Here is a 12500-nt window from a genome sequence, read left to right as displayed (position 1 = left end):
TTATTGCAATCACTTATGTCGATGAGACTTTTTAATTTTTGATCCAGGCGGTGAACTAGTGTGTTTAGCGTGAATCTAAGGCTATTATAAATTCTGTTCAGTAGCCCTGTTATCCAATCCGGGGGAATCCTGTTTCTTGAGGGAGATTACACACAATTCATTGAAAGGAGAGTCAGTGTCCGCTCGTAATCGTCTAGGTAATAATGACTTTGGGGTCACTTGTTCCTGTAAACATTTCTGAAGGAATTTACGCTTTCACCAATGTCAGTTGGAATTTTTATGAACAAATATTTGGTATGGCCATGGGGAACCCTCTTTCGCCACTTTTGTCTAATATTTACACGGAATTCTTTGAGTCTAGACTTATTCCAAGAAATCTGTTCTCTAAGGTGTTTTGGGTTAGATATGTAGACGATTGTTTTTGTATTGTAAAAGAAAATGTAACTATTCCTGATTTCTTGCAGACAATTAATAATCTTGTACCATCCATAAAATTCACAATAGAACATGAAGAAAATAATTGTATACCATTTCTGGATATCATAGTTGTCAGATATAACACCAATTTTTGTTTTAAAGTAAATAGGAAACCCAGAATAATTTGTCATATATTCAATTTTTACTCTAATTATACTAAACAAATTAAGGTGTCAACATTTTTTCAGCATGTATCTTGGAGCTCTTAGAATTTGTAGTCCTGAATTTTTGGAAGAGGGTTTAAAATTATTGATAAAATAAAGCTTCATTATGTTACCCTCCGTATTTTTTAGAACTTTTGTAAAAATAAAGCATTACAATCCAACCAGTGTTAACAAAGAACTTAAGAATATTCTCTGTTTACCATTTCATCCTAATTTCATTCCTGCAATGCCCATTTTAAAAACTATTGATATCTACTTAGTGTTTAAACATAATAATATTATTAGAAATGAACTATCTAAGAATAGCCCACCCAATTCAAACAATATTGTATGCAGTATTCCTTGCAAAGAATGTAATAAGATTTATATTGGTCAAACATCAAGAGGACTAAAAGTGAGAAGCTCCCAACACAAATATTCCATTTCAAGAGGCTTATCAAACAATGGCAGTGTGGGATAAGTCAATGGTAATCTACAAGGCCACCGACCATCGGAAAAGAAATCTGCTTGAGATTGTGTTCATTTAATCTGCTTCCACCACTTGGAGGAAAGATATTCTACCTCTATGTTCCACCAGGAATGTTAATCTCCACCCTGGATTATCCCTTGATCCTTTGTCCCTGTCTTTTTTGTTTAAAGAACATGCTGCTCAGATTAACAAACTGTAACCCCGCCCCCTTCTGTTTTTTTTTTTATAAATCTCTGTCAACTTCTTCTGTATTCAGTGTGAACTTGAAAATGCAGAATAAACTATGAAAGTACTTGTTCAAAGTCCCGGTTTTCACTCACCTTCTGACTTGGATTCAGTGATATTCTCAAGCATGCATTCCTTCGTGCTGCATTGATATATATATATATATATATATATATATATATATATATATATATATATATATATATATATATATATATTATAAATCCCTTTCACTAATAACTTATTTGACCCATTATGCTACTGAAGTAATTTTGACATTTATTTTCAAAACTTGCTTAAAGGATTTACTATATATAATTGTAAAGACAAAATGACAGTGTAACAGGACTTACAATGTATTATTAAAAATTCTAGCTGTTTCCACGGCATTCAATTTATACTGAGTCTTCTCTATTCTTCTTATTATCTTTTTTTTTCCTCATCCTGTAGCTGGTATATCAGGTTTCCCAGGGACAAAGACTTCTGTTTTCTTAGTTTTATTTCCTCTGACGTTTCAAATGCTCTCTGGCGTTTATCTTTAAAGAGTGAATGAATGGCATGCAGGTTACAAGGGTATATGTAAGCAAGTATACAGTTGTCAAGTCGGCTATTCAGCAATGTTTTGGGGGCCCCAGATAACCGCCACTCCCAGATTCAAGTAGCGATTAGCCCCAGAAGGTCCCAACGCCTCCAGGCCAGATCTCGTCGCCAACCTATTATACTCTTTCTAAAATGAAAAGAAGCTCTCGAGGGCTGTTTGGGTCTTCGCAGGTAAGGCATACCTGCCAGATGTACTAACAACAACAGAGAGATAAAACCATTTTTCCCCATTACAGATATCAAATATAAAATCTTTTTTCGTTACGCAGAATTCCAAGTCTATGACATGGGTTCACGATTGATAATGTTTTTACGCAATAACAAAGAAATGGAATCAGATTTTCTATCAATATGGCATATCATTTTTGGTGGTGTTGCCAGTACTTCACACCTGATCCCACGTGCATTTTAAATCACGGATAGCCGCTTAGATTCTCTCTGGGGAGCTTTTCGGTGGTCACGATCACCCCAGTATATTCGCAAGGAGTCAGGTCAGAAATTCGTGTATCTCGACGAAACTTGGGTCAATAAAATTACACTGTTCAAAGTGTTGGACGGTTTTGTCAACAATACCAGAACTGGTTTTTTCAAGCTAGGAATGATGGGGACAACCATGAACAGATGAATGCTGAAGTTTTGAAAATGGTTTAGAAATCAGTTGCTACCGAACATCCCTCCCAACTGTGCAATCGTGATGGACCAACTTGCATCATACCATGCTATGCAACAGGAAAAAGTATCAACCTCATCTTGGAAAGAAAAAAACATAAAGCATTGGTTGATAGAGAATGGCGAACAGCCAAGTGATGATTTACTGAAAATTGACTGTATGAACTCGCTAGACTGACAGTAATATTAATAACATGGGAGAAAAGTATAAGATTGACGAAAGTGCAACTGAAGCAGGGCATGAGATAGTACGTATACCACCGAACCATTGCCAATACAACCCTATTGAGCTCATATGGGCTCAAGTAAAGTCTTATATAGCGAAAAAGAATATGTTCAAACTGGCAGGCCTTAAAATTTTAGTGCAAGAAGCATTGAATAATGTCACGGCGGAAAACTGGAAGAATGCAGCGGAGTACGTAGAGAAAATTAAATTAGAAAATTCAAAAAGGATGCCCGGCAAGATGTGGCTGTAGACAAGTTGGTTGACAGTTTTGTCATCAACATAGCTGTAAGCTCTGATGACGAGTTTTCTAAATAAATTATATATAAAAAAGAGGATTAGGCCTACAGGGAAACCTCTGTCTCGAAGAGAAACGCACCTTGACTTTTACCTCAGTGGTGGTGTGGAAAAAGTTTGATTGAAAAAATAGTCTTTTAAAACTTAGATGGTCGTCACTCCTCGTTATAGATAATATAGGCGACAAAGAAGTTTATTTTAATTCATAATTCGAAAAATGAACAGAAATATATCACACCTATTTCTATAGCATTAATTAAATACTTTTAAGTATCTAATTGTGTAATAATGATAAATGTACATCTATCTACAAGTACTGACAAAATAGATAAGGTGATCATATGTAAAAAAACTAAGATTTAGAAAAGAGAGAGAGAGAGAGAGAGAGAGAGAGAGAGAGAGAGAGAGAGAGAACAGGGCGGAGTAGGAAGGAGATTAAAGTACCTGGAAGTGGAAAGCCCCTAAAATCTTATAAGTATAGCCTCAGGGTTTGTCTCGAAGACATTTAAAAGGCCTGCACACGTGTCAGTTGCCTGTTCTCGTAAAACTGGCATCAGGGCAGATCTTTAAAGCCTCGTCAGAGGGTCCTGTCGTCGTGGCAGAGTATACCCCCGTACTGTGTTTACAAATGTGATAATCCTATTTTCTTACATCTCTACTGCCTACCTTAAAATTTAAACAATTTACAAATTTCTTTTGATGGTAAAGGATCAAGTTTATACATCCCTTGACTGATATTCATATTATGGTTGTAACTTTCTTTTATAAAACTAGATTCAATGATATTCCTTTCAGTGCATTATGATAATACAATCCTTTTGCCCCTTCCCAGTTGATAGCATGATTGTTTCTCACTAACATGTAAAAAATATACCACTGTTCCCCTGTGCATATCTATCACTTTTCTTAGGCTGTTCAATTCTTTTTCCAGTGCTTTCCGGTTTGGCCAATATAAAAGGATTGTCACAAGACTTACACGGGTTTTATATACACCCTTTAGTATTATCAGGGGTTCTTGATAAGTACATTTTTCATTGTTTTATTGTTCTTAAATGCGACATTAACACAAAATTCTTAAGAAGATGAGGATATCTTTCCTTATATTATTATTGTAAGGCAGAACAAGCAAATTTTTTTGTGTTGTAAAGTTCTTTTTGGTTTGATACATAGTCTTTTTTGCACTTCAAATACACTGTTTAATACACTATCAGGATATTTCAGTTTCTTGCCTGCCATTCTAATCTTATTTATTTCATCATCAGTATATTCAGGGCTACATACCCGTAATGCTCTTAAAAACATAGATGAAAACACTGACTTTGTATTGCTTTGTCCAGAATAGAAATGCACATAGGAAGAAATATTAGTGGGTTTCTATACACACTATATTTAAACCCATTACTATTTCTTCGTATGAGACATCAAAAAGTAAGCACCCATCATTTTCCATTTCCATAGTGAATTTAATTGATGGTTTTAATTGATTTAACCTGGCAAAAAAGTTATTTACATCTTAGTTTCCTAACATACAAATTATGTCATCAACATACCTAACCATGTTACCTTACGTAGGATTATGTTGTTTAATATTTTCTTTTAAAAAATTCCATATATAAGTTACTTAACTTTTCTAGGGGATGAGGGTTTTCCTTTGCCATACCAAAATTTTGTGAGTAAATTTACCATTAAATTCAAATTTACAATCTTTCATAATTTAATCAGTTCAATTAAAGTACTTTTAGAAAATGGGATATCCAGTTGTGTTCTCCTAACAATTCAGATAAAAAACGCCATCAGATCATCAATTGACACCTTTGTGAATAGTGATACTACATCAAAACTTACAAACCTGGATTCACTATTAATGTGTACACTATTTAGTTTATTTATCAGGTCCACATTATTCATGATATAAGCATCTGAGATGGTACCTACTAATGGGTTGAGAATATCCACCTAAGTACTTCGCTAAGCTTGTATGATGCAGAACCAACTGAACTGATAATTGGCCTGGCAGGAAAGTTTGTTTTGTGAGTTTTTATTGTATACATGTGTATGGTAGCGATTTTCAGTGAACTGAAAAGATAAAAATATACACATGACAAAAGCAGATAAAATCAGGCGCTCTTGTAATTTTAAATAAAAGTGAATATATAGAAAAAAATGGAAGATCTTTTGGTGATGATAACATATAAAGAAAAGATTCAAATAAGAACCCGTTAGATAATGTGAACAATGGTTTCAATAAGAAGTGAAAAACCTTTTTAAAAGGTAACGAAAGCCTATAAAGAAGTTGTGTGTGACCTCTCCATCGCTACCATACATGTATGGTACAATAAGAACTCACTAAACAAACTTTCCTGCCTGGCCAATTATCAGTTCAGTTGGTTCCGTACCATACAAGGTAGCGAAGTACTTGGCGGATATTCTCAACCCATTAGTAGGTACCATCTCAGATGCTAATATCATGAATAATGTGAACCTGATAAATAAACTAAATAGTTTACAGATTAATAGTGAAATCAGGTTTGTAAGTTTTGATGTAGTATCACTATTCACAAAGGTGCCAATTGATGATCTGATGGCGTTTTTATCTAATTGTTAAGAACACACAACTGGATATCCCATTTTCTAACAGTACTTTAATTAAACTGGATTAAATTATGTGTAAAATATTGTAAATTTACAGATTTAATGAGTAAATTTCTGAAATTTTGGTATGTGAGGGGAAACCCTCTATCTGATGTTAAGTAAATTATATATGGAATTTTTGAAAAGAAAATGATAAACAACACAATCCCATGTAAGGTAACATGGTTAGGTATGTTGACGACATAATTTGTGTATGGCCAGGGAACCAAGATGTAAATAACTTTTGCCAAGTTAAATCAATTAATACCATCAATTAAATTCACTACGGAAGTGGAAAATAATGGGTGCTTACCGTTTTGGATGTCCTCATACGAAGAAATAGTAATGGGTTTAAATATAGTGTGTATGAAAACCCACTAATATTTCTTCTTATGTCTACATTCTATTCTGGACAAAGCAATAAGGTTAAAGTCAGTGCTTTCATCTATCTTTTTAGGCATTACGGGTATGTAGCCCTGAATATATTGATGATGAAATAGATAAGATTAGAATGCAGGTAAATTGAAATATCCTGATAGTGTATTAAACAGTGCATTGAAGCGGCAAAAAAAGACTATGTATCAAAACCAAAAAGAACCTTACAACACACAAAATTTGTATTCATATATAATAATATGTAATAATAATAACAATAATATGAGCCTTCATCCTCTTAAGAATTTTGATTAATTAATGTCGCATTTAGAATTAATAAAACAATGAAAATGTACTTATCATGAACTCCCCTGACAATACTAAGGGTGTGTATATAAAATTCCGTCTGAATCTTGTGACAACTTTTATATTGGCAAAACCGGGAAAGCACGGGAAAAAAGAATTGAACAGCATAAGAAATGTGTGAGATATGCACAGGGGAACAGTGGTATATTTGTACATGTTAGTGAGAACAATCATGCTATCAACTGGGAAGGGGCAAAAAGGATTGTATATTATAAAAATGCACTGGAAAGGAATATCATTGAATCTAGTTTTACAAAAGAAAGTTACAACCATAATATGAATATCAGTCAAGGGATGTATAAACTTGATTCTTTAATATCAAAAGAAATTTGTAAATTGTTTAAATTTTAAGGTAGGCAGTAGAGATGTATGAAAATAGGATTATCATATTTGTAAACACAGTACGGGGTGGTACTGTTAATGAGTTTCCAAACCTGCCTCCTGACACCTGTTAGGTGTGGATCTGAGGTCGCTTGTATGGTTTGTTTATCAGCACTGTCCCTGAGAGTATATTGTGATTTTTAGCCAAATGAGTTTTGAATGCCACTCCTACCTCGACACCGGCCTGAGGGGATATGTAGTCTCTAACGTTGTGTATGTTCGTCAGTTCTGTTCTTGTAGTATATATTTGTGACTTCTCATACTCTGTATCAATCCTTCGTCAGTGGCTTGAAATAAAGTCGAAACCAATCAGGACCTACACCCCGTCTTATTTTCAGTTTGTAGTAATGTGTGATAAATATATATATATATATATATATATATATATATATATATATATATATATATATATATATATATATATATATATATGTATATATATATATATATATATATATATATATATATATATATATATATATATATATATATCAACTCATATGCATGAGAACAACGTCATAACTCAAAAAGGCACTTTTACAGGAGAGATGATTTTAATATTTAAAAATTTATAAAAAAATATCTAATGACTTTCTGCCATTTTGGCTTAATTCATATAACGTAGAAAACACATCTTCATAATATTTCTGAAGGTGCACGAAATTGAGCTCATAGTATCAATGCAATAGTTAATTTTGTGAAAGTATTCAGTTTTATGTCATTGTTGCACAAAATGTGATCTCCTTAGCGTGTACTAGGAAGAATTATGACGATATTTCTACAAAAATAGGAGTAATTGACAGAGATATTATTTCAATCATTTATGGTTATCAGAATAGAACAGATGAATATGGCATCACAGTTATGCGAATCATGTCGCTAAACATCATTAGAAAAATAATATAAGTAATTGCAATCATTTGATACCTCAAAATTAAATTCCAATTTTTGTTATTATCAGGCATCCATACTCTGAAATAAAATAAACAGTTATGAATTAAATCATAAAGTACATTCACTATAATAAGAAGCCTTTTCACTAAAATGCAAAAATATTCCTAAACAAATACGTAAATAAAATGTACTATGTCTATGCAAATTTTATTAATTGAAACCTAACTTTTAATGTCGAGTGAAACTTTTTTCTTATTATAGAATCAGTACTGCATATCAAATAAAGCAAATCTTGTACAGTAATAGAAATAAGCTTTCAGTCTTATTTCCTGAATGCTTTATAAGCGCACATTATAAAGTGTGTGACGCTTCACCAACAGATTAGAGACCTTTCATAGAATTGATGGTGATGCTTCAGAATTAGATTTTTCTTGCATAATTCCATTAGGTCAACTTTCTTCTTGTGTGGTATCCCTGGTTTTTCTTTGAAGCACGGGAGCAGTCTGAAATGCTTTATCGATAGCCTTTTCCTTCCTTGATAGTTCCTTCTCATTTTGATGACTCTCATAGCTTTCCTTTAGCAGTTCTTTCTCCATCTCTTCAGCATTATGATAGGATGTGCAGGTATCACACTGATCCTTTTTTGGTGTAAAGAACGATATGTTATGCTCTTTTGTGAAAATGCGATGAAAGAGAGTGTAATTTCCAAAGGTAGACCTTCTTCTTTGCAATTGGCAACATAGTCTCAGTGAATTTCAGCAATCGATTTGCTTCCATCAATGAAGGTCCTTGTTGTATTTGCTCGGGTATAATGACTTTCTACCTTAGGAATTGATTGAATATGGCTGGTTATCTTCTCTCTGATCCGCTCATCGACAGTACAATGATTGCCATGCTTCCCTCTTCGATCTTCTTCCATGACTACATCAGCTACCTTGTCCTTTTTTCCAAAACTGTACGTATGGGTCGATCGTTTATGTCAGAGTGTTCTAAAAAAACCTTGCACACCTAATTCTATTACAATTTCTAAGTAGATAGAATGCATTATTGAGTCTTCTTTGTTGTCTGGTACCACCCACTCTGATGTATCTGTACCTTGTTTGAACTTCCTGAATAGAATTTCGAATAAATTCACGCTGCTTTGTTATATCACTTAGATTCCAGTATGAAGTGAAAATCCAATTTCTCTCTTCTTCCGTAAATTTATTGGAACATTTCAGTCGGCACTTTTCATCACACGCCGGTTTCATTTTCCGTTCTTCTCGCTCCTTATTAAACTTTGACTTCATTTCATAAGCTTTCCTTGATTGCGTAGTCGCTTTTGCACATTCCTTCTCAATTCTCAGGACACGCCTTTCTCTTTAATCCTTTTTGGATGGACTAACCAATATCGGCACATTTTCGTGAATACCGATCTCTCCAATTGCGTTTGGATTCTCGTCCAGGACTGCAGCAACTTCTGCACCAACGTTTGGAGACTCATTCATGACTGTTGCTACTTCAACTTCTGCACCAACGGTAATATTTTCAGAGGGCTGGTCATCATCAGCACTGTCTGTATCTTCTTCATAGTCTGGAATATAATGCTTATCTGCTACAGAATCATCCGAATCTAGTTCGTTGTCAGAAGACATAGAAGAGCTACTTGATGATGAAGATGAAGAACTTGACGAGGATGATGTAGAGGATGAAGATTGTATGTAATCGTTACCTTCACACTCTCGAACGCCACAATCAATTTCCTTGTTCTTCAAAGGTTCACGGATGTGGCCTAGAAAATTGTAAAATGTGCGAATAAGAAAAAATTGCTGTGAAATATGAAAACAAGTTTTCCTATATCTTCAACGTTCCAGTTGAATGTGAAACATCTATGAGACACATACAGGATACATTAAATTGAAATAAAGAAAAAACTCTCATAAGAGGAGGGATATGTAAATCCATAACTAACCTAACCTAACCTAACCTAACCTCTAAGTAAATGCGTACAAACCAGCCCACATGGAAGAGTGGACGAGGGTTGAATCTGAAAACAACTAACCTACTGCTGAGGTACTTTCGTTAGATGGAAGAGCTTCTTTCTTTTCATCTTGCAGTTTGTTTAATGCCATTGATAACAATGCCTTACCTCTGCTATGCATTTTACTGAAAAAAAATTAAACAAAACATGCTAAAGAAGTTCATAAACATGAAATGCCATAATAAAGTGCAGTGGTCATAATCTACATTTGTATAAATAGCGACATAAGTTAAAATATGAACAATGAATATATTTGGTCTCACACATACTTTTTCTGCAATAACGACACATTATGGAATACAAAGACAGAGCTTATCTTCATTGTGCAAAATGTTTGTAGAAATATTGACATAATTTGAGATAACACATTGAAAAAGCTCATTACTTTGCTACAAGAACGTCACATTTTGAATAAAATAAACAGGTAAGTATCTGATATTTGCATGAACAACGTACTATTTAGAATTAAAACGTTATTGCAATGAACATTTTAAGACTATTAAACAACCAAAATATCACCAATACTGACCCCATACCAAAATATGACGTTTTTCTTGACAACACAAAGCACTTTCCCTTATAACGGTTAAACAGGAACTGAGATTATGACATTGTTGACACCAAGGATTTGTAACACCTAGGCCAGGGCAATAGTGACACTTACTGCCTCTCTAGTGGTGAGTTTTGCAGATAGAGATATGTCGTTTTTACCACATTATAGAGCAAAAATGGGCAATCTTATGGTTGTCATAACTCAAATTTCCATTTTTTGAGTTATGACGTTGTTCTCGCATATGAGCGATATATATGTATATATGTATTATATATGTATAAAATATATATATATATATATATATATATATATATATATATATATATATATATATATAATAACTAGCAATAATGATAAAGGTATCCTTGTTATTATTATTATTATTATTATTATTATTATTATTATTATTATTATTATTATTATTATTATTATTATTATGTGGGCGTCAGAATCAGCATCCTTTTTCTCATTGGGTTCCACCTGCAACCTTATACCCTCAACCATTAAGAGGCCATCCATCCACAACACTCCATCTACAACTTAACAACCAAAACCCTCTACCCACAGCAGTCCATCCACAACCTTCCACTGACAACCTTCCCCCACAGTGCTCCACTTGCTCTCTACCCCACAACTCTCCACATACAACAAACCCACAACCCTCTACCTCATCTTCACACCCAAAACTCTCATCCACAGTCATCCACCCTCGCCATCCAGTTACAACCCTCCCACCTCACCTATCCACTGCTTCCTCTACTCTACATTCAGCCTTTCACCCACAGCTCCACCCACAAGCCTCCACGTTCAACCTTGCACCCCTGACCATCGTAACCCTCTATCCACAACCTTACACTCACAACCCTCCACCCATGGTTATCCATCTGGTCTCTACCCAAAACCCTACACTCACAACCCTCCACCCATAGTCATTCACCTGGTCTCTACCTACAACCCTACACTCACAGCCTCCACCCACAGTCATCCACCTTGTCTCTACCTACAACCCTACACTCACAACCTTCCACCCACAGTCATCCACTTGGTCTCTACCCACAACCCTACACTCACAACTTTCCACCCACAGTCATCCATATGGTCTCTACCTACAACCCTACACTCACAACCCCCTACCCTCAGTCATCCACTTGGTCTCTACCCACAACCCTACACTCACAACCTCCACCCAGTCATCCATGTGGTTTCTGCCCACAAGCCCCCACCCAGTCATCCACTCTGATCTTCCCCACAGTCCATCCACCCATGGACTCTACCAACCATCCACATACAACCCACCCACAGTCCCACACTCACCTACTACACACAAACATACATCCACACCCCTCTAACCACAGCCATCAATCCACAACCCTCAACACACAACCTCAAACCCACGACCCTCTATTCACAACCTGAAACCCACAATGCTCTGCTCACAATCTCCACCTTCAACTTTCCACATACAACCTTACTGTCACAACCCACCACCCACAAACAGTATGAGAGAGAGAGAGAGACAGAGAGAGAGAGAGAGAGAGAGAGAGAGAGAGAGAGTAGTATTAGGCCTAGAGTCTATGGTGCCATGCACCTATCATTGACTTCTATTCTTTGGAATTTATTCTTAGAAATGTATAAAATAAAATTTAAAAGAACAGAAAGCAAACGCTAGGTGCATGGTACTGTAGACTCTAGGGCCTAGGCCAAATCCCACAGCAACTCTATTTTAGCATTTCACAAACTTTATATAAAAACCTCTCTCTCTCTCTCTCTCTCTCTCTCTCTCTCTCTCTCTCTCTCTCTCTCTCTCTCTCTCTCTCTCTCTCTCATTGTTTTGGCAGACATTTTTACGGACGACTCAGCCTCCCTATTTTTTCGGGCTTGGACTGGCACTGGGTCGGGCTGGCGGGCAAGCCAGCCCAACTCCAGTGGTTAGGTTAAAATGTTGTTTCTCCACAGCAGGAAAATGAATTGAGTCATTCAGTGAGACTCAGTTGCCGAGCTTCTCAGACTGAGATGAAAAACAAACACGATTGGGCCTACAGAATGGCCTGATGACTGTGGGGTTGAACGCACACCCAAAGCAACATAAGGAACCACCATGAACACCTTCGGGGTTGGGGGTTTTGGGGATTGGAAGGTGTGGGGGAATCGTGGGG

At 35.5% G+C, this 12500-nt stretch overlaps 1 protein-coding gene and 1 long non-coding RNA gene across 2 annotated transcripts in view; one reads left to right on the top strand and one right to left on the bottom strand.

Moving 5' to 3' along the window:
* LOC136854980 (uncharacterized) overlaps window positions 1-12500 on the top strand; it is a 213281-nt gene that overhangs the window by 13893 nt on the left and 186888 nt on the right. The window lies entirely within an intron of this gene.
* Window positions 9133-9912, bottom strand: LOC136854701 (zinc finger CCHC domain-containing protein 10-like). The gene is made up of 2 exons (XM_067131287.1): window positions 9813-9912; window positions 9133-9542 (listed from the first exon to the last, which is right to left on the bottom strand). The coding sequence occupies exons 1-2, from the start codon at window positions 9910-9912 to the stop codon at window positions 9133-9135; spliced, it is 510 nt and encodes a 169-aa protein (XP_066987388.1).

This window comes from Macrobrachium rosenbergii, chromosome 30, assembly GCF_040412425.1.
Source record: "Macrobrachium rosenbergii isolate ZJJX-2024 chromosome 30, ASM4041242v1, whole genome shotgun sequence".
Lineage (NCBI taxonomy): Eukaryota > Metazoa > Arthropoda > Malacostraca > Decapoda > Palaemonidae > Macrobrachium > Macrobrachium rosenbergii.
Note: the sequence above shows the minus strand (reverse complement) of the source record. Positions and strands in the feature narration are given on the sequence as shown.

What these genes read in the sequence shown, in the direction of transcription:
- LOC136854701 (XM_067131287.1), bottom strand. Translation starts at nt 9,912, where the DNA reads ATGCATAGCAGAGGTAAGGCATTGTTATCAATGGCATTAAACAAACTG. An exon ending in CGAAAGTACCTCAGCAGTAG is followed by an intron (nt 9,543 to 9,812) that starts GTTAGTTGTTTT and finishes ACAATTTTCTAG; the next exon opens with GCCACATCCGTGAACCTTTG.